We start from the raw sequence: 22,270 nt of genomic DNA, 5'->3' as shown, positions 1-22,270 counted from the left end.
CAACGTGAAACTGGAGGCAGATCCTCCACGCCAATGTTTCCCAACCCGGTCATCGGGGACCCCCGGCAGTCCACGTTTTTGCTCCCTCCTAGCTCTTGGTTTGGTTGGAGCAAAAACATGCACTGCTAGGGCTCCCCGACGATCGGGCTGGGAGACACTGCTTCACACCCCTTACCTTTACTTCTTAGCATGGCAGCTTCCACTCATTGCAATGTAAACATTGCTTTAGCTGAACTATGTTGCAGGACAAGCAGGGAAGCAGGAGAAACATTTACTCATAGCTTAGTTTTTATTGACGTGACATAAATTTCATTTTTGATGTGCTGTAACACAACCTGATGGTGATGATTCATGCTTGAATATTAAAATCAAAGGTATGATGACAACATTAAACGTAACTAAAATATTAATGTTCTTGTCCTTAACATACTGCACACTCTTCTAATGATGGATTCTCGCTGAGTATTTCCTTATAATGGCATAATTTTCGCCTTCTAACCTTTTACATTAAAACATGAAAAAGATCTCATTATAACAGGAAACTGGGTGAATTTTATTTTTCTCATATTGGCAGCAGTACGCTGTCATACTGGAATCATCTGGCTGGTTTATGAAAAGTTTTTCAGCTGAACATACCCGATGTCTCCATGAGGGGGCAACAGAACCATTATCGTACAAGCACAGCAAGATCTGTGAGAAAATCCCGACGTAAAAAAGACAGAGTTATCTCCTCATCCTTCTTTGACAAATGGCTGCGCTGATCTTTAGCATGCCTGTGTTCTCGACCACAGAACAGTGCCTTTAGCTTGGTGCAGCAGGCACGCGTAGTTAGTTACTGCCCACAGCCGCCGGGACCAGCTAAGACCCTCATTGGTCATGCTTCCCCGCGTGAACAGCGGCGCGGATACATTGAATGATGAAGCATCATCCTCTCTAGCGTGGAACTGTGACACATGTCTCGCCGCTATGAGGACGTCTTCAAAACTTGCGTGTGCATGGAAAATGAAAAGTGCAGGAGGGCTGAGTTTTGCGCTGCCTATCACGTTTGCTCATCATAAGGAGTAACAACATAAAGTGAAATGGCAGACAGCAGCATCTACATTGAATATCTGTTCATGTTTCTTCAGCAAAGGTCTCTGCATTGTTTCATTTAGTGTAGCTTCATAAAAACAAGCACTGTTTAACCGTACGATACAAACAGTACAATACCCATATCAAATAAAGATAATTGTCACAATTTTTTTGTACTGTTTTAGAGTGGTAAAACAACATGCCATCTTTAAGATTGTGATCATAAATACATATAACGCGTAAAATGACATATTTCAAAGTTTAAAATGGATTAAAAAGTGCCTTGCATCTTATTTAAGTTTACCTTACAACAGGACACCTTGAGAGCTGGTTCATTAACATTCATAACAGATTACTCTTTATTCTTCCCCACAGAGATGCTTTGACACTTCTAGAGGTGAAAATGATCACACAGTTGCATATTTCAGGGTGTACGAAAACACAAGTTCTCTAGTGATATATTGATGGCAATGGTGGTGTTAAAATACAATTACTAAATTAAGTGTTCAATGAATTAGCTCATCATCCATCTTCCAACCGCTTATCCTCATCACAGTCATAGGATCAGTTTGTCATCATTTGCTTTATACATGTTTATGTTTTACTGAAGTCTACAGCTAAGAAACTGCATACTCTAAAACACAAAAACTATTTATAGTTTTAATGCTACATATTTAATATCTAAAAAGATCATCAGAGAATCATTAAATTATTTCCCTATGACGTCTTAGACCAATGACAGAGAAATAAGAACTTGGTCCCAATGTCGCCCTCTGCTGTCCGCCGGGGGAGTCTGCAGTAAAATCCGCACAGGCCATTCACTGTAAATTTCCACTGATGCCAGACCATTTATGGGGGTTTACGCCAAGAGAAAATTTGAAAAAGGTCCCAGAGCTGTTGCAGGGAATGGTGGCTTTCTAGAGGAGAAAACCCTGATACCCTTGTTATTTGGGCAGCAACACCGATGTGTGGAAGTATTTCACAAGCGAGTCTTTTTTTGGCTGAGATAGAGGGACACCCAGACCAGGACACCTTTTGTTTTAGCCCCTTAAAAAAATAATACAGCATCCATTCATTATTAATTAGTAATTTTGTGTAGCCCTTAACCGAAAGATGGGTTGATTAAAATAAAGTAGCCAATGTAACATTTTTAAAACTGTTTTTGAGTTTACACACACACACACACACACACACACATGCACAGTTCCCAAAGCAGTGCATTCTGTTACACAATTCAAATTTATACATTATATTCAATTATCTAAGGAGTGTTTCCAAGTCCGGTCCTTGGGGACCAGTAGACAACTTTTTTCTGGGAGCTGGGAGGGAGCAAAAATGTGGACTGTCTGGCAGGGAGGTGTGAGGGAGCAGAAAATGTGGACTGTCTGGCAGGGATCTGGGAGGGAGCAAAAATGTGGACTGTCTGGCAGGGAGGTGTGAGGGAGCAGAAAATGTGGACTGTCTGGCAGGGAGCTGTGAGGGAGCAGAAAATGTGGATGGTCTGTGGGTCCCCGAGGACCAGGTTGGGAAACACTGATCTAATACAAGCCAAATTAATCAATTACACAACTGGACAGCAAGCCAGATTGCACTGTATACTAACAGCCAATAATGAGACTCTCTGGACAAAGGTACAGTATGCCAGGGATGCAGGTACATCTGCAGGGCTTCTGCTAGAGCAACATTTATGCTGAAATGAGAGCTGTCATTCTTATTCTTTGTTTTAACTGATTATACAAGTATTATTATAAATATAATTCATGTACATATGAAGAACATCACGTGTGTAGGTTTGGTTTCAGCATTAGTAGGAACAAAATTGAAGTCGACCCCCCCCATCCCCTAAGCACACATGGCAGGCCTACTCTCACAATATCTCCCTATCGTCCACACCAAATCTACGCCCTTGAAATGCATATCCTTCTTTATCTACAATCGAAAGCAGTTATTTCATTGATATTTTACGCGTTTAAGCTACATCAGGGTTTGAGTCTGGCCTTAAATATTTCTACAATTTGAAACCACTATAGTTTAAGTTAATTTCAAGCCTGTCTCTTGTTGCTATGGTGCCCAACCTTGTGCTATGCTCGTTTGCATATTCCGATTAATGCTAGGTGATATCACACACATTCTCACTCTTTTTTTTATAATTAACAACCCGTCGGTTATTGCATGCTCTATACACCGAATACATTAACCACACTAGATGTAGGAATTAAACTGTTTGAATAATAAAAAAAAACACATATGCTTAAACTAATAGATAAAAACAGACGTTTTTCTGGGCTAGTTGTCCATTGCCTCATTTGGAGTAAATGTCAGCGCATACAATGGGGTATGAATCAGAACTGGGAAATCCTGATATACACCCTTAACAAAGTGTCAGTTTTCACTTCTCCTCAAGGTAGATGCTGTCTGTACGTTATGATGTGATACTGCATTGAATAGATGGTGAATTATTATGCTTTTAAGTTTTAGTATAATGTGTGTGGTGACTCGAGTTATTGCACAGAGCGGATGGCGAGCGCACATTAACACAGCACTACGCTGACACTCCTCCTTACACAACTAGGACCACAGCTACGTACTTTGTCATTTTATAAACCCCGATCTTATCTGAGCAAGTTTGAGAATCTTACTTCGCAAATCTGACATAAAAAACTATGTAGTTGTAGAGGAACGGTTAATTCTTCGACAGATTATTTTAGGTGGCGAGTGTTGGTAACAGAGGCAGAAAAAGCCGAGTTTCGCAAATGGGGGGGGGGGTGCGCGTACTCGTGCGCGCCCCCACAAACAGGAAACCGCGCGCCTTCAGTGATTGAGTGTGGGGATCGACGTGTTGGGTGGGAGAGCCAGCGGCATAGAGCTCCTATTGTTTTTTCTGTTCTGCGATCTCAAAACAGGGGAATAAATATATATAATTATATCATCAACTCGGACTGAAGTGCAAAGAGTTGACCTTTGGCGAGAAACAAAAGTGACTTAATTCCTTCGGTCAGGGATATCCTACATCTGGGGATATAAGGGCGTGTTTGGCTCCCCATTCCCTTTCTGCCCTTGCATGTCCGCACCGTAGCCTGCCTGCATCTCCCGATCCTTCACTTCCAAGCCGCCTAGAGCATCCGTTTTAAGGATGGGGTGCACCCTGAGTACGGAGGACAAAGCCGCGGTGGAGCGCAGCAAGATGATCGACAGGAACCTGCGGGACGACGGCGAGAAAGCCGCAAGAGAAGTCAAGCTCTTACTTCTAGGTAAGGAGAAGTTTTCTCCGCTGCACACGTAGGTACTTTTGGTTACAACTACGCAGCGCCAAAGTAGGATTCGTGATGCTTAACGCCAGATTCGGTACGGCATACGGAACAGTTTAAGTAATCAGATGTAACTGATGAATTGCTTAACTTGTTTTTTAGCAGGCAGATCCGATGTGCACGTAACGTATAACGTATAAGTATATAGACCCGTACTGAAAACGGGTAAACGATCGAATGGTAAGGTAGCTTAAAGGAGGATCTCGGTGCCGTACTGCTGAACGGCAGAGAGTGATCCAGCAGTCCTGGACAGTCCGGGCTGCGGTGGTGGGACAAACTGCGGGGTGGAAGTGTCCGCATCTCTGCGATTCAGTTGCTGACAGGCGGCACCCTGGAACTGACCGGAAAGGCCCGGCATTATGGACCGTACGACCGGCCTTTATCGCTTCTTCTTTTACCCCGATCGTCACACGTGGCCTGGGTACCCAGATAGCACACACATGTTGAAATGACATTGATTCCATATGAGACAAAAAGGTTGAAACAACGTTGATTTTCAATCTTTCACTTTATATCAATAATGAATCAAGGTTTTGCCACCATCAGTTTTTCAATATTGAAAATCTGACCAAAAATCAGTTCAGTTTCAACATTGATAATTTAACACTGACCATAACTCAACGTGTTTAACTGTAATTCAACGTTAAAACAATAACATGACGCTATGTGGGTATGGTGCCCCGCTTGTCATCCAGGTCGGCTTTGCGATGTCCATAGACGAGGAGGTTTCAGTTACCAGGAAACGCGTCTCGTATTTCTTTTCTCGTTGAAAATCCCAGCCGGAACATTTCAGACGTCTGCTGAAAGTGTTAAACCTGTTGATCGTGGTCTGAAATTGCCCTGGCAGCTGAGCTACGGGCTTCAGGAAAAAACACGTGAATAAACTTGCTTGTGTCTGTTCGTTATTAGTTAATGTTTCGTTTCGTTTTGTTTGTTCACCCTGATACTTGCCGGTTCTCTATCACTAGTCTTGTGTGTCGATTCTTTTTCCCTCCAGTACATACAGTTTGCGTCCTGTTTACTTTGAGAGCTAGGGTGTTTTCTAGAAAAAAATATATTCCATAGTTTTATTCTCTGTACAACGTTAGTATACATAATCCATTTTAAACACATAACTGCATACTCTGTAGGAATTGCATTATTTACAGTGAGTAAAACGTTTTTGGTGTATTCACCTTGTATCTGTTTTTACTTATACTGCACGTGTCCTGCAGTGATTTGGGTCTTGAGAGCTGATACAGCAGTAAAAGAAAGATTATGCCGACATGCTGCTTCACTGTCAATCTTACAGGCTTGGAACTTAAATGGAAGCTGATGTGAGTGGAATGCTGTTGAGTGCAGCCCTGGTTGGAGGCTATCAACATCACTCACTTGTACAGCAGTCCTTTGGGTCTGAACTAGATCTGCTTGCATGTGCTGCATGTTCATGATTTAATTTTAGGGCATTATGTTTGTCATTACAGTTTTCCCTAAACGTTCTGATATGCAGAATCCACATCACTAAACATGAATGGATGGAGGCATCCTTCCATCTTCCCTAGTCTTTTATCTAGTGCAGTATCACTGTGAACTTGGGATCTATTCCCAGAAGCACAGGGAAGATGGGACATCAGATCATCACAGAGGACAGACATTGAGGACAGGATAGAGACAAGCACAGACTTATACTCACCAATAATTTATTTGGTAATGACTTAACCAAAGAGCTGTAATTATGTGTTTTAAGGATCATCACTTAGTATTTCCTAGAGCTAATAATTGTTGTCTTCTATTTACAGATGTACAAACTATGCTACGTTGCTATACCAAAAACAGTCTGCTGTTTATTATACCCAAAACTAAGTTTAAATACCAGCACAACCTTGGCTACTGGAACTGTTAGATTTGGCGGACTTTATTCCTTCAAGTGTGGTGTGTTTTATATTTTTATTTAATCAAGTAAATTTCACTGGTGCAAGTTAAGGCAAGTATCATTTAAGCAGTACGGTAGCTGCATTAAAGGGAAACAGCAGCCCTTCTGTTTTAGAAGGCAGATGTCAAGTCAAATAAGTTCTGTCCAGCTGGGTGTTAGTTTGAGGCCTTCTGCTGGCAGAACATTGAAGAGCAGAGAAGCACACTGGGAAATACGTCTGTCTGCCTGCCTGCCTGTCTGTCTGTCTCTGTCTGTCTGTCTGCTATATCCCAGTGGCAGCATGTGACAGTCCCCTGTCACCTCGAGGGCGGTGAAAAAGCCCGGCCCGTTGCCAGGGAACGCCGGCAGTCCGGTTGGATTATCTGAAGGGAAGAGGGTGACCGGATGTGTGCTGCGGAAAACTGAGCCAGCCGAGGTTAAAAATGGAGGCGTGACCGTTGGATGAGGGGATAGGTCACCTGGTGCAGATTCTGGTTAAATAAAAAATTCGGGTTAAATGTGGTAGTTGGTAATAACGAACGCACACGCTACTTTGTAACACTCATGAAAACATTCAGTGATTTGTCAGCTTGAGATACAGTACAGTGCCGTTTGCAGTTACTTTTATAATAATAATAAATAATAACTTGGGGACTGTCTATACACCAAATTAAAATGTTTATATGCATGCAGAGACATGGCTGGCTCTAGCTATTGGCAGAATAGACAATTGCTGTGTGAATTACCTCCTTTGTGAAGGAAGCGAATTGATCGTTGGTTCTGTGGTAGAGGGACCTTCCAAGCAAACGTATGTCCGGGGCCCCTGAAAATGTAGATCTGGCCCTGCATGTGTGTTTTGCTGCTCTCTGCTAATCACCTGCTGTCATGGCTTATGTCTGCCTTTACACCATTCGTCTGTAATTTCTTATATTTTTAACAATGGAAAATGACAGCCAGGTTGTTAAATTGGTTAAAGAAGGATTTCTTTAAGGTAGAGGTGTTTTTATTAGTTATTAATGTCTCAGATGGCAGACTGTTTCCTTGGTGAAATTGTGTGGAGGGTCCATGGAGAGCCGCAGATACAGTGGGCCAGCCAAAGGAGAGCGTTGCTTCCGGCTGTAAGCTTAGACTGTGTCGCCCTTCTGAGGTATTCTGCCGTCTGGCCTTAAAGTCTTTGCTCTTTTTCGCTCCTGGGATTCTCTGTGTGGGCGACTCGCAGAGCGGGAGCTGCCTGTGATCGCTGGGGCATTGGAGGTACCCAGGCTGGACGCGCAGGCTCACAGGGCAGCTGCGATTCAGGCACGGGTCCACGGTGGCCCTTAGTGGCCGGGTGACTCAACCGCAATGTCCTAACCGAGAGGGGCATCGCCATGGAAACGGCTGTTCATTCTCCGAGCTGGAACCCAGAATGCATGACGTGCATTAGCGGACGATATCCAGACTCGAACTGCCGCTTTGGCCGTTCTGTCGCTGGCCCAGTTGATTGAGAAACTCGTCCTGTAGCTGCAGATCTACATGCCAGTTTAGCATGTTCAGATTTAATGGATCTTCAGCTACCCAGCTCCTTCCTGTCCTGAGGGTTCCACTGCTGGGAAGGTTGTATGGTTACACTGGCTCCCTGTCTGCCCCCATACCCCTCTCCCTCGGTGGGTGGGGGGGTATGCAGAGTGCTCAGACCTACAGTTACATTTGCGCTTCGATAATCCCTCTGCTCATGGGCTGGATGGGTGCTCCATGAATAGTTACTTATGAGGAATTCCCAGCCCCACTGCAGTAACTCACTGGTGCAGCTTTGCCTGCAGAGGGGATTTTATCTCAATTTTAAATGAGGGAAATGTTCTGCTGTGCATGTAAAAACGTGTGCAGTTATCTCAGTGGACAGCTGGCACCAACACTTTTATTTTTTCTCGATTCTTGAAGTTGGTGAGATTATTTCTCTTTGTTGTGGTGTAATGGCTGGTTCCCAGTGAAGTATCGAGAGTTTGTGGTCCAGTTCCTGTAAGACTTTGTTACATAATTACGCACGATGTGTTGCTGTGACTTTTAAAAGTACGCCCTTTAAATGTGTCCGAAGTGTTCCAAAGTAGCGAGACTTACTGCTGCTCGCTGAATCGTACTGCTCCATTCCGAGGCTGGGAATCCTGACAGACCCAGCCACGTAGGAGGATCATAGGAACGAGATGTCAGTTTAAAAATTTCTCTTCTTAAATTTAATCGCTTAGGTCTATTCTTAGAAGCACAGATTAGAAAGTTGCTAATTGTAGTAAAGCTAGTGGATACAAAAAGAAAATATGCCGGTTTGTGATGTGAATAGCCAAAGACTGTCCTTGGTAGCTGATAAATTATCACAGTATGCCAAATTGAGTTTGGATTTAGTCATTCTAGATTATGCTGTTTTGGAAAGTGCGTTTAAATCGCTTATGATTACATGGCCCAGTGGTGAGAAGACAATGTGGGAATTTCTAAAAGCAGATTACCACAGGGGCTTTTTAGGTGTTCAGCGAAGGCAGGAACACTTTATCGTATTGTTTTCTAATGCAGAGATTAAAATTCCTGCGAATGCTGCATACATATAGTTCAGCGAGCATTACGATGTTTTTGCTGGTGGCGATTAAATGATTACGCCATTGTGTCAAGGCTGTGCACCAGCGGTTCGACGCCGCGTAATGTAGGCAGGCAGACGGATGGAGTAGCTTGTAACGCTGGATTAATTTCTCTTATTGCAGCTAAAGCTGCACCTTGTGGCGATGCGATAAAGCAGACAGGAATCCGCTGCGCAGTCCTGAGGAAGACGGCAGCAAATATCATTTTGTAATTCTGTCTCTCCTAAACACGCTCTCAGTCCCCACTTGTCGTTCTGAGCCGTTTTTGGAGAGATGAAAGGCTATGGTATAGTGTGATTAATGTCATTATTTATTTTTAATTAGCTACTTTCTTCTTGGGGTGGCACGGTGGCTCAGTAATTAGTAGTATATACCTCTTCCCACCCCCGCTGTGTGTGTATTTGTGTGTCCAGGTATAGATTACTTTGTGGGGACCAAATGTCCCCGCAGTGTAATAAAAACCTGTTATTTTGACGACCATTTTTTTTCCAGTCCCCACAAGGGGAAATTCGGTTTTTAATAAAATCTCTGACTGAAATAAAAAAAAAACTAAAAATGACAAAAGTTTTGTATTTTGTTTCGTTACGTCTGGATAAGGTTAGGGCTGGGCAGGGGTTAAGGTTATTCATAGGTTATTCATAGATTTGAATGGACGGTCCTCACTAAGATATGAGTACAGGTCTGTGTGTGTGTGTGTGCGCGTTTGCTTACTTGCTTGTTCTCTCTCCCTCGTTCGAATGGGTTTCTTATGTTGGCAAGTTTCAATATATATTTTGTCAAAAAAAACTTTCACAGTACTGACATGCGTGTGTCTTTCCCGCAGGGGCTGGTGAGTCGGGGAAGAGTACCATTGTCAAGCAGATGAAGTAAGCACCAGCTTTCCTGTTAATGTACCAATAAGCCCTCGTAGGTGAGGGAGATGCGGTTTGTGCACCATTACTTCATCACAAACACTTGACAGTATTACGAAATGCTGAAAGTTTACTACCTGAACTCCCTGGAGTCTTTAGCAAGGACAGACATAATCAACTACCTTAAAAATACACTATATGGACCAAAGTATTGAGACACACCTCTTAATCATTAAATTCAGGTGTTTCATTCAGTTTGTGAATTTTTTAATTGATACTTTATTGATCCCTCTGTGGGGAAATTGTCTTTACGCCTCCCTCAGCTTGCTCCATGTAGAGTAAGCTGTCCGCGAAGGGCTGCCACCCGCAATGGTGCCCAGAGAACTGGGGGTTACAGGCCTTGCTCAAGGACTCACAGACATGCTGTGGCTGGGTTTGAACCTGTGACCTGCTGCTTATAGGCACACAGGCTTAGCCCACTGCACCACACGCTGTCCCCTTTTTTTCCTTGCTAAATATTCCATGGTCTACAGTAAGTGGTATTATTGCAAAGTAGAAACATTTAGGAACAACAGAAACTCAGCCATGAAGTGGCAGACCACGTTAAGTAACAGTCGAGTCGCCGATTGCTGAGGCATATAGTGTGTAAAAGTTACCAGCACGCTGACTGAATAACTGAAGAGTCCCAGTTTCCTCTGGCATTAACCCCAGTATAAAAACAGTGCACTGGGAGCTTCATGGAATGGGCTTCCATGGCCGAGCAGCTGCATGCAAGCCTCACATCACCAAGTGCAGTGCCAAGCGTCAGATGCAGTGGTGTAAAGCACACTGCCACTGGACTCTGGAACAGCGAATACGTGTTCTGTGGAGTGACAAATTACGCTTCTCTGACTGGCAGTCTGATGGATGAGTCTGGGTTTAGCGGATGCCAGGAGAACATTACCTGCCCGACTGCATTGTGCCAACTGTAAAGTTTGGTGAAGGAGGGATAATGGTATGGGGTTGTTTTTCAGGGGCTGGGCTAGACCCCTTAGTTCCAGTGAAGGAAACTGCCAATACTTCAGCATACCAAGACAGTTTGGACAGTTCTAAGCTCTAAACTTTGTGTGAACAGTTTGGGGAAGGCCCTCTTCTGTTCCAGCATGACTGTGCCCCAGTGCACAAAGCAAGGTCCATAAAGACATGGCTGTGTGAGTTTGATATGGAAGAATTTGACTGGCTTATAGGTGTAATGAGCAGGTGTTATTTTGGCCTCGTAGTGTATATAAAACAATAGGGGTCCATAGCACATGGATCTTCAGGAGAGGTTTGTAGTAATGCTGTGTGGCTCAGTGGGTTGGTTTCATGCCATGGTTGTGATTAGAAGGACGGCCGTTCAAATCCTTCGCTTGTCTGAGTGATTTCACTGCTGGTCCCTTGATCAAGGCCCTAAATGCCCAATTTACTGACCCTGTTCTCTCAACTGTATGTCACTTTGGATCATATATTCTGCTAAATACGGAAATGCAAAGTTGGCTTTTGAAAACTTCTTGCTCAGGACCTTTTTGCCAGATTTGTTCATGCTCCCTGTCTTGTAGCAAATAAACTGGAGGCCTTATATTAAGAGGTTTTCATTTAGCAAATATAATTAGTGTCCTGTGAGGGTCACTGTAAGCTGACCTTGTTAGTGTATCTGTGAGTAATCTCTCAGCCATGGCTGCAGTGCATCATGCTCTTTGTTATCCCCTGTAACGTAGACGTGCTGCATTCCACACGGAAACTGCGTTGCCTCATTTCCACCAGCGCAGTGCCGGTGCTGGACTTTCACCACGTTTCCACCACCAAAAACTTGCCTTGGGCCAGAAAAAAATGGCACCAAAGAAAAGCTGGTCTCAGAATTTGGAAGAATTTGGCACTATATCCATAACTGATTCAGTAATTGTAATATCGCCAGTGCCGGCAGTGAAACGACTTGCCAGCTTATTAGTGGGATAACGTTACATCAGTCTTTTAATTCTGTGAAAAACGAAAGATGGATCTGCTGGCCAGATGTAATAATTAAGTATAATATGTTTAACAATAAAAATCTGAGATATGTTGTAGGTAGAATAAATCAAATATCGTGGTGTTCGAGTGGTGAAGAGATCAATAGGCAGACTACAAAGTTTAGTCTTTAGCAGACACTTATTGCGCGATCCTTTAAAGGGCGGCAGTAAAACAGCGAGCGAGAATAAATTCATTGCAAACACACAGACGGGGAGGAGAGTCTTTACAGAGACAAAAGTGGATACAAGCAATAGAGACAATCACAATGAGTCATACTCTGAAGACATTTTTTTCAGTTCAGCATCTTATAAAAACTAAAAATCCAAAATAAATAAAAAAAAATGAAATGCTGATTATTCTTCACTTTACTCTCACTTCCACCTACATAACATTTCTCTTCCAACCTTTTTTGAAACCGGTGTAAACGTGAGCAGCAAGGCACCAAGTGAGAACCAGCAGAGCACCAGCAACAGCAACAGCACCAGCTAGTGGAAACAAAGAAACTGCCCAAGGCCACATTTGGGTCCATCTCAAGCTCTGGCTCCCTCTGCTGATGATAATGCGTAACTGGAATCAGAAACCACACGCGTAATCTTAGGTTTCGTGATGTGGCCTGCTGTCCTCTGCCCGAAGTGGGGCTGTGATTGTGGTATGGGGAGGGGGGGGAGCATGTGGGCAGAGACCCTGGGGGGGCCATATTCAGTGATATAGTACCTCCACCCCCCCAGGATCATCCACGAAGCAGGCTACTCGGAAGAGGAGTGTAAGCAGTACAAAGCTGTGGTCTACAGCAACACCATCCAGTCCATCGTGGCCATTATCCGAGCTATGGGCCGTCTCAAGATTGACTTTGGGGATCCGGCCCGGGTGGTGAGTATAATGAGTGATCTGTGATTTGGATGCATAATGGGAGTGTGTGCAGGTGTGAGAGAGTATATAAGGACATGAAATGCCTCTACAGAAGTGTTTCCCAATCCGGTCGTTCCATGTTTTTGCTCCCTCCCAGCTCCCGGAGCAAAAATGTGGGTCCCCAAGGACCGAATTGGGAAACACTTCTCTACAGGATATGAGGAATGCTGCCTTCACTGACGATGCTGCAGATAAGCATGGCACACGGTGGTGATGAAGATCGTGCTCTGACAGCTGCTCTCCCCCCAGGATGACGCCAGGCAGCTCTTCGTGCTGGCGGGTTCAGCGGAGGAGGGTTTCATGACGGCCGAGTTGGCAGGAGTCATCCGACGTCTCTGGAGGGATGGCGGGGTCCAGGCCTGCTTTAGTCGCTCGCGGGAATATCAGCTGAATGACTCCGCTGCATAGTGAGTGCCTTCGTGGCTTGCTTTCATCTTTCCCACAATCAGGGGACCAGATTGAGTCCAGAATGGGCTGTTTTTCTCATGCCTGCTGTGCAGATACATAGTTGAAGTTGAAGCTGAAAGATCCCTGTTTCTATCTCAGTGGGAGTTCTGCCTGAAGTTTAGCTCACATGAAAGTTGCTACATATTCAATGAAAGGAGCCCAGATATAGTAACATGAGTTAGGTTTTTCTTATTTATTTATCCAACTGAATGTTGCAACTGCACCATTTAGTCATTTTCATGTAGCCAAGATTTTAGTGATCAGATATCTGGGATCAAAACAAACTGCTACCATCGCTTACTATGTACTTTTATAATGTTAAGTGTTACAAACTGCATTTTGCAATGTCTATAATTTGATGTCAAATTACAAACTTCACATAAATCTGACATATTTACAAAGTACACTAAGATTAAGATGAATGTAATGCCAAAACAAATATATAAGAAATAATTAATTTGCCATGAACTAAGTTTATGATATTGAATGAAATGTGTGACCATGCCCCAGTCAGTGAAAGTGTGATTGCTACCCCAAGACCCCAGAGCGTTAAGAACACAATTAAGCTTCCTGGTCTTTGATAGTGTTTACTATGGAAAATGATGCTAAAGATGCAACAGGACGCCCCGCGGCTACTTTTGTGGCAGAAGGTTTCACCTGCTTTCCTCTGCCTCTGTGCAGTTACCTGAACGACTTGGACAGGATATCGCAGAATGCCTATATTCCTACTCAGCAGGATGTGCTGCGGACCCGGGTGAAGACCACAGGCATCGTGGAAACACACTTCACCTTCAAAGACCTCCACTTCAAGTGAGTAAGAAGCCAGCAATGTGTCATAGTTGTCTGGGGAGCTGTTCATGCACTTCAGAGCTGCCGTGTTCTTGCCTAGCTGTTCTGAGGGCGTAGGTGGATAGTCCAAGTCCAGAAAGTAAAAAGCCAGACCAAGATTTGGCTTTAACCAACCAGTTGAATATAAAGAGACACAATCATCTGTGTTTTTATTGTTAGTTGTCTTAGCTGTGGCCCCTTGAGTACCGTGCAATGAAGCAAATGTCTCTTAATGCTGCTTCTTACATACTGCAGACCCACCATAGTGCATGCGGTGATGTCATGATTTTTGTCACCGAGGTTGGGTGCGTGGACTGTACTGGGGGCCACGCACATGGAAAATTGGAACAACGTGGATGGTCCGTTCAGTAACGCAAACACACTTTAATCATTCATTAGCTATGGGAACAATAGCAGAAAATCAGAATAGAGATGAGACCCAGTATTGTACATGAACACCTTTTGTACCTGCTAGACCAGTGTTTCTCAGGGACCATGTTTTTGCACCCTCCAAGCTCCCTGCCAGACAGTCCACATTTTTGCTCCCTCCCAGCTCCCTGCCAGACAGTCCACATTTTTGCTCCCTCCCAGCTCCCTGCCAGACAGTCCACATTTTTGCTCCCTCTCTACCGGAGTTGTGAGAAAGCAAAGACATGGACTGTGTGAGTCCCTGAGGACCAGATTGGGAAACACTGCTCTAGACTGAAAGAAAATATCGCTGGTGGATTCAAAGAAAGGTTGACATTTATATGATTCCTTGCTGCAAGATTATAAAGACTCCAGATGGCTACAAATTAAAATAAAATATGTTTATCAACAACGCCAAATACCTGTCCATCTATTTGCATCAGTGCTGTTATGTATGTATTTTTTATTTTTTTTAGTTCTTGTGTTATTTTCAATTTTCATTTGAAATCCAGTTTGGTTTTAGTTTTTGGTGTGGTTTCACTGGTTTTTATTTTAAAGATGTATATCTATTTAGCTGTTATATATTTTAGCTTCATTTGAAGTTTTAGTCATTTCATTTCGGAGGATAGATGGAAAGTTGCAGGACTCGGCCAGCCTTACCACAGTAAGTATGAACCAAGCCCCTGGCTGCAGGAAGCCTCTGAGCTACCTGTTATCACTCCCCATCCAGCTGCTCCTTTTCTTTGAAATGTAGATGATCCACCTCGGTCTCAGCCTCCAAGAGGTGAAAATGGTGCTAACCCTCCATGCAGATCCTAGGCAAGGAGGCACGAGTAGACAGCTGGCCACTGTCACATGCCCTGTTGTTTAATCATGCTGTACTTAAGGTCCTCCTTCGCTGAGTGTGGTCTACAGTTGCTCCAGGGTGCACATGTAAAAAATTAAAAAAAAATACCCGATTCAACCTCGCTAGAAGTGACTGTTCTTCCACGATATTTTGCCTTCCAGTATGACCTTCAAAACAGCTGGCATGTGGTATTGGATGAGATTAGCTTTGATCAATTTTCGAGCTTTCATTTGTTTCAAGGTTACGAGATTCGAGGTGTGACTCAGCATGGGAAGATAAACGTAAAGCCGCAGCTCTTATCGTTTGGCTCGGGTGACCCTTCCTGCATACTTTAGTCTCTGCTTAGTTGACAGTTTGGTATCCCACAGAATGTTCGACGTCGGGGGCCAGAGGTCAGAGAGGAAAAAGTGGATCCATTGCTTCGAGGGTGTGACGGCCATCATCTTCTGTGTGGCGCTAAGTGACTATGACCTGGTCCTGGCTGAGGATGAGGAGATGGTAAGAGATGGTAATTGAGTTTTACTCAATCTGTGCCGCCTTCCCCCCCCCCAATCTTTGGATATTGGTGGTAGCTGGTACAGCCCCTGTTTTTTTGGTCACGTTGACCCCAACACAAGCGGCTCTCTTTCACCGCGCAGAACCGGATGCACGAAAGCATGAAGCTGTTTGACAGCATCTGCAACAACAAGTGGTTCACAGACACCTCCATCATCCTGTTCCTCAACAAGAAGGACCTGTTTGAGGAGAAGATCAAAAAGAGTCCATTGACCATCTGTTATCCAGAGTATGCAGGTGAGAGCCCTTTCTTCATAGCCTGTGTAGACCTTATTCAGCATCGCGTGGGTATAGGGTTGGATCCAGGCATAGGCAAACTAGGCAGCTGCTTATGGTCCGATTGGTACATGGGGCTCCAGACAAAATCCTGAAAATAAATATTATATAGATCAGCAGCTCTAGCTGTGGACAGTCACCTGGGGCACTTAAATCAGCAGCATTGCACAGGAAATGAAATCATCATCAATTTCCTTGGTATGGAGGCCTCCCAAGTGAAGCTAAGGTTCCAAAAAAACATAGATCCGGCCCTGCTGGTATTGCCAGTGATTCAGCTGGTGCAGAGCCGCTCATCCCATAGTCACTGTTCATTCTTTGTGTTGTAGCATAAGCTTTACATGTTTGTCCCTTTGTTTTCTACCCTTACAATCAGTTTGTTCCTCGGGAAGCCTAATCCGTATTTTTCTATTTCCTGATCATCAGTCGATGTACCGTGGTGTAATTATTTAATTGGAAATGAGGCTTAAAAAGTCCTTGTAAGACAAAACAATCACGCAGACATTTTAAAACACTTGAAGAGTGTGTGTTACATTTGCATGGGAATTGTATTCTAGGCTAAGATACATGAATACAGGATTCAAAAGGGTTTATAAGGACAAAGGCTGGATTTATAGTTTTTCCACAGCTGTGTCATTACAATTTAATGAGCATTAGTGAGGAAAAAGCTTAATGATAAACTGAACATTTAGTCCTTCTAGGGTTCAGGTGGAAGTGGATGAGTTGTGTAATCTGTCCTTTAACACAAACCCCTCACACGCTGCCACCATGACAGTGTGATACACGAATCCTCCCTCTTCTGCAAACCCATTTCCTGTGGTCATGACAACACACTTCCTGGTCGCATTTTCCTTGAAGCAACTCCTGATGGTCTCCTAGGCAACATAGCCGGACAGCACTGTGGACGTGAAAAGACTGGATGTTCTGTTCCCAGAAGTCTTTGCTCCTGTCCCATTTCCCGGATGGCCAGCAAAAGCTTTAAGAAGTTGAAGTTGTGCAATTCTGTATGACAATCTGTGCAGAAAGGAGGAAGCAAAAATGTGGGCTGTCTGGCAGAGAGCTGGGAAGGAGCAAAAATGTGGACTGTCTGGCAGGGGGTCTTAGGGAGGTAAACCGTGAACCAATTGTAGGTCCCCATGACTGGATTGGGAAACACTGACTTGGAGATATAGGAAGCTAGGTTCCATCATCCTTGAGTCCTCTGTCTGCTGTTACTGTAACTGCTCATCCTTTGATGCTGGGGTTAGCAAATCAGTCTGTGTCTCCTAACAGGCTCCAACACGTACGAGGGAGCCGCCGCCTACATCCAGTGCCAGTTTGAAGACCTGAACAAGAGGAAGGACACCAAGGAGATCTACACCCACTTCACCTGCGCCACCGACACCAAGAACGTGCAGTTTGTCTTCGACGCCGTAACCGACGTCATCATCAAGAACAACCTGAAGGACTGCGGCCTGTTCTAGAGCAGCCTCCTCTGGTGGAGGTATCACACAGATTATGGCTGCGTTACGGTCCGCTTGCGCTCTGGTAGTGGCAAATATGCTGCGGTATGGTGGCTGATTGTACATCCTTACGGAGCACGTGTATCTTTTCACCATCATAAGAATGTTAAAAATTGATCAGTACTTTAATGCAACGGTGGATGGACTCATCCAAAAAAATTCCATGTCATTGTCAAATATAAATTTTTTTCTGATGTACTCATTATATTCATATAATGTTTCTTTGTTGTGGACTGAAGAAGTAGAAGTTACCATGTGACTAGCTGACATCCTATCTGTGGCTGGCTTCTGCGAGGTCACCGGTGCATTGAAGTTGGGTTTGTGTTCATGCAGGGGCAGATGAGGAGGAATCCATGGGTGTTTCTCAGTAACGAGAAAGCAAAGATTGTACTTGTGGTCTTGGAAAGACTGGTCTTGGTAACTGGCCTCCCAAAAACGAACTTGGGGTACAATGAGTCATGGGGTCGGTCTTCTTTGGCGAGGATGTAACTGATGTATCCTTGATGTTTGAGACAGATTTTTTACCGTCCTCTGTACTTCTGTTCTTGAGTATTGGGACTGGTCTACAGGCAATGGAAGATGGTGTAAAATGGACACACAAGAACACAAGTACGGTCAAGTATGCATATTGAAAGGGGGAAAGGCAAATGGGGTGAAACCCACCAATCACAGGCTAGCACTGTATTCTCAGTCAGTCTTAATGACTTTGTTTCAGTGTGGGTTGGTTTTAACTTGTGTAAGATGTTCGTGTAAATCTTGTAACCACCCCCCCCCCATAAATGTGTTTCTTTTGTATTTTAATTTAGTTCTCTTTGTCTGGTCTTGTAATCTGGCAGCTTGGCTTTGGTGGAAATGCCATTTCTCCCGCATTAGGGAAAATGGGTCCTTTGTGGACCAAGTGAATTGGTATTTGTGCCTTTGCATGCGTGACCCCCCCCCCCCCCCCCCCCATTTTTAAGTATTTGTTACTGCCAGGTTGATCATTCCAGAGTGAAATCATGAAGGTTTTATTTTTAATGTACTTTTCCTCCCAACACACATACTCTTCCAGGCCTTTCATGTTTGGGGAAGTGACTCATGGACACTGTTGACCACGGCTAGTGATATAACAGCCTTGGGCCCGAGTGTGTCAGAGTCACAGGTGAAGGATGGGCTGCTTTCAGCAACCTTTTTAAAATGATAACACCGGGTTAGCAGTGTGGTTTGAAGGTGTAAGTGAAACTGTCATGATTTAATTTGTCAAAGAGATGTTTTGTAGGGTACGTGTATAGGGATATCTGCCTTAGTACTGTGCAGTACACAGTTCAAAAACTAACATCTGAAAGTGTTTTTGGGTGGGAGTAGGGGTGGGACAGGGTCTGGGGAGAGAATAATGGTTGATCTGTTATACTAGTCAAACTGACATAACTGTCTGTAGCTATGTTCTCTATGGTAGGACAACATTTTCCTTATTTTGCTAATAAAACCTGTTAATAATCCATTGTAAAGGCGTTTTATTCTTCAAGCCATGTGTTGATATGGCCTTTTAAGGACTGATGTGTGTGTCTTTCTGTTTTGTGTGTGTGTGTGTTTTTTTTTTCCTTCTCTCTCTCAATGATGCAATCAAGAGTCAGAGGCATTTGGTCTTTCTGACGTCAGACTGTACCTCATGTCAGAGCTGGACCAGACAGCAGATTTTTTTTTTTTAATTGGTCTTCGCTCTTGGCACATCAGGAGATATGGCTCTCATTTTTTTTAAGCTCTCGATTGCATTAATAGTTTCCCTTATTTAGTTAATGTCTTAGTTCCCAGTCTCTCTACTTGAAGCCTTCACACACTGTAATCCTAGATGAGAAAAGAAGGCCCCTGAATTAAAACATGGAGGTGCAGCCATAGGGCGCCTGTCTGCCAGCTGCTCCCGGAGGCAGTCTCTCTTATTTTTTTTTTTCCTGCTGTCACGATACCTGCTTAGACTCGACTCGTGCACCTCTTCCCATTCATGCTCACACGTTACGCTGCGGGGCTCATAAAGCAGTGGTTGTCTGGCTCCTGTGCTGGGGAGAAATATCAGAAATTCAGATGCGGTGTTTGTGTGTCGAGATTCTGTCCCAGAATGCCTTTCATCCTCCCATTTGCGTTATGATGTCATCTACTCCTGGTGCCATGGCAACAGGGTGATATTCTTCTAGACTGGCACAGTCTTCATGGGAAAATGTTATAAATAGCTCCTGATGTTTCTCTCTTTGGAACAGGATAAAATCCTCAGCGTGACATCACATCGACGTCGTTCTGTAAAAGAAATAAAAGCTACAGTACCTACAGAACGCAGCTTTTAAAGGAGTTTTTTCTCTCTTTCAAATGAATGAATTAGGCTGAAATGTTTAACCAACTTTAAGTGTTGTCCAGGGGAGCTAGCTTTCAAAACCTTAAAAAAAAGTTTTGGATCCATATTTTTCTGCAAGTACATAATTTACATTTCAATCCCATTTCTTTCTCATTTTGATCCCTGCAGACTTGTGCCCAGTTCCACCCAGAGCCCCCTCGCTAAGCCCACATTCAGGCTGGTCAGCAGCAATATGTAACATTTGACTTCCTGAGTTCCGAATAACCATTCTTGTGAAATTTCAGCGTTGGGAAGAGGGATCCACTTAACATGAGAGCACCATTCTGTGAACAAGGTCCACTCCACACGTGAGCTGTGTTTCGTGAAATCCACTCCATATGAGAGCAGAGTTCTGTAGAGGAGGGCAATCAATCTCATGGCAGTTACATCAGCTGTTTGCAGTGAGAACAAGGACCTGGTTACTTTGTGGGCCCAGCAAATATATTAATATCTGGTTGTTATGTTTGTTTGTTTTTTCTTCAAACAATCCAGTGTATTACTGCCATGTTTGTTCCTGGGTGCAACTTTTTGTTCAATGAAATAAGTGACAGAAATAAGTATGTGTGAATTAGATGGTTGGTAAAAAGAGGGTTGTCTCTCAGGGCTGTTTCTTTTCTCAAAGTTGTTATTTGATGCATTATACAGAATACTGGATGATGTGGTCACCTTTCTGAGTGTCCTGGCTAACAGGAATGAGCACCATGTACTGGAGAGCGGTCATGGTGTTCTACAAAACAGCTTTAGCTTAACATCCTGAGCACCGTGAGAATGCAGGCTTTCGGAACCCCCCCCCCCCAGAAATATGAATGTGATTGAGTTATTTCATTCAGATTCCACCACGCCTTTGCAAAAACACAGAGGATTTTCAAGTCGACTATCAATGAAATAAAGGTGCTCCAGTCCACCCGCATGCAGGTCTTTAAGGCGGCACCATGCAGAGCATCATCATCACATCTTCCATCGCTGTCCGGCACAGCAATGAACCTCCCATTCTGGGGCAATCGGCTGCAATGTGACCTCCTTTGGAAAGACACACAACTCCGAGTGAAAAAAAGCAAGCAGAAAAGATCGTTGCTTATCCTCCACACCCCCCCCCCCCCCCCCCCCCAAGCTGCCATCTGTTTAATGAACTCACCTCAGGGACATGCTACCGGTCTGTCAGAAGTAAATCTGCCCAGCAGCCTAACAGCTTTTTTTTTGCCTTTCTGTTCAAACAAGCCTCCTGGACATCTGCATACTTCCTGCCCCCCCCACTGTCACACTGCCATCTATTTATACTGATGTTATTATTTGCAATTGCTCGTTAATTCCGGTTTTGATTCTAGCTATGCTTTAGTTTCCCTGCCTAGTACTCTATTGCATAAGAACCTTGCAAGAATGTTCCACAGTCATACTGTACACACATTACACCATGTTTTCACCAACATCCATGCAGACTTCATTAGAAGAGAATATGCTCATTTATTGGCGTCTGCATGTGCCTTCTGCATTCTCCGCAGCGGAACCGTGCTTTGCTAGCGCCCTCTTGTGGTATTACAATGTAGCTCATTTTACGTTAAACTGCAAACAATAAATGCACTCTGAATGAAATGTCAAGTTCCGCAATAACATAAGAGCTTGAAAGCAGCTTCATTCATTACAGCAAGTGCATCTCTAATTATGACTCAAGTTTAAACAAAGGTAATGCATATTTAATGCACATCCATCTTTGCATATATTAATGCTTTGTGCACAGCACACATCCCAAAGCCTGCTTACAGGTGTGTTATAACAGCTCATGTCTCTTTTGTGCGGAGTTTGTTTAGTTTGGCTAATTTGAACTGAAATGCCAACAGCTCATAGATCTGTCTTGACATCCAACCCTCTGTCTTCTTTCACCACTTAGATGCTTCTCGGTACCAAGAATGCAAAGAGGATTCTCGCTAGCTAACCGCCATGAACAAACTTGGGACCCAGTGAATCATGGAATTATTCTCCTTCATAAGGATGCAACACACATGAACACATGTACTCATTACATTCATATTCTTCATTTGAAAGTTTCTTTGTTGTGGACTGAAGAAGCAGAAGTTACCATGTGACTAGCTGACATCCTATCTGTGGCTGGCTTCTGCGAGGTCACCGGTGCATTGAAGTTGGGTTTGTGTTCTTGCAGGGGCAGATGAGGAGGAATCCATGGGTGTTTCTCAGTAACGAGAAAGCAAAGATTGTACTTGTGGTCTTGGAAAGACTGGTCTTGGTAACTGGCCTCCCAAGAACGAACTTGGGGTACAATGAGTCATGGGATGGGTCTTCTTTGGCGAGGATGTAACTGATGTACAGTATCCTTGATATTTGGGGCTAGCCAAGAACGACATTTGGCGATTTTTACTGTCCACCGTTCTTCTGTT

General features: G+C 43.9%; 1 protein-coding gene across 1 annotated transcript; it reads left to right on the top strand.

Moving 5' to 3' along the window:
- Nucleotides 1-3,853: 3,853 nt before the first annotated feature.
- LOC125751838 (guanine nucleotide-binding protein G(i) subunit alpha-1-like) lies at nt 3,854-18,453 on the top strand. The gene is made up of 8 exons (XM_049031217.1): nt 3,854-4,322; nt 9,697-9,739; nt 12,478-12,619; nt 12,908-13,065; nt 13,787-13,915; nt 15,557-15,686; nt 15,827-15,980; nt 17,289-18,453. The coding sequence occupies exons 1-8, from the start codon at nt 4,205-4,207 to the stop codon at nt 17,477-17,479; spliced, it is 1,065 nt and encodes a 354-aa protein (XP_048887174.1). The 5' UTR covers nt 3,854-4,204; the 3' UTR covers nt 17,480-18,453.
- Nucleotides 18,454-22,270: the final 3,817 nt, after the last annotated feature.

Source organism: Brienomyrus brachyistius, chromosome 1 (genome assembly GCF_023856365.1).
Source record: "Brienomyrus brachyistius isolate T26 chromosome 1, BBRACH_0.4, whole genome shotgun sequence".
NCBI lineage: Eukaryota > Metazoa > Chordata > Actinopteri > Osteoglossiformes > Mormyridae > Brienomyrus > Brienomyrus brachyistius.
This window is presented reverse-complemented; position numbering and strand designations above follow the sequence as displayed.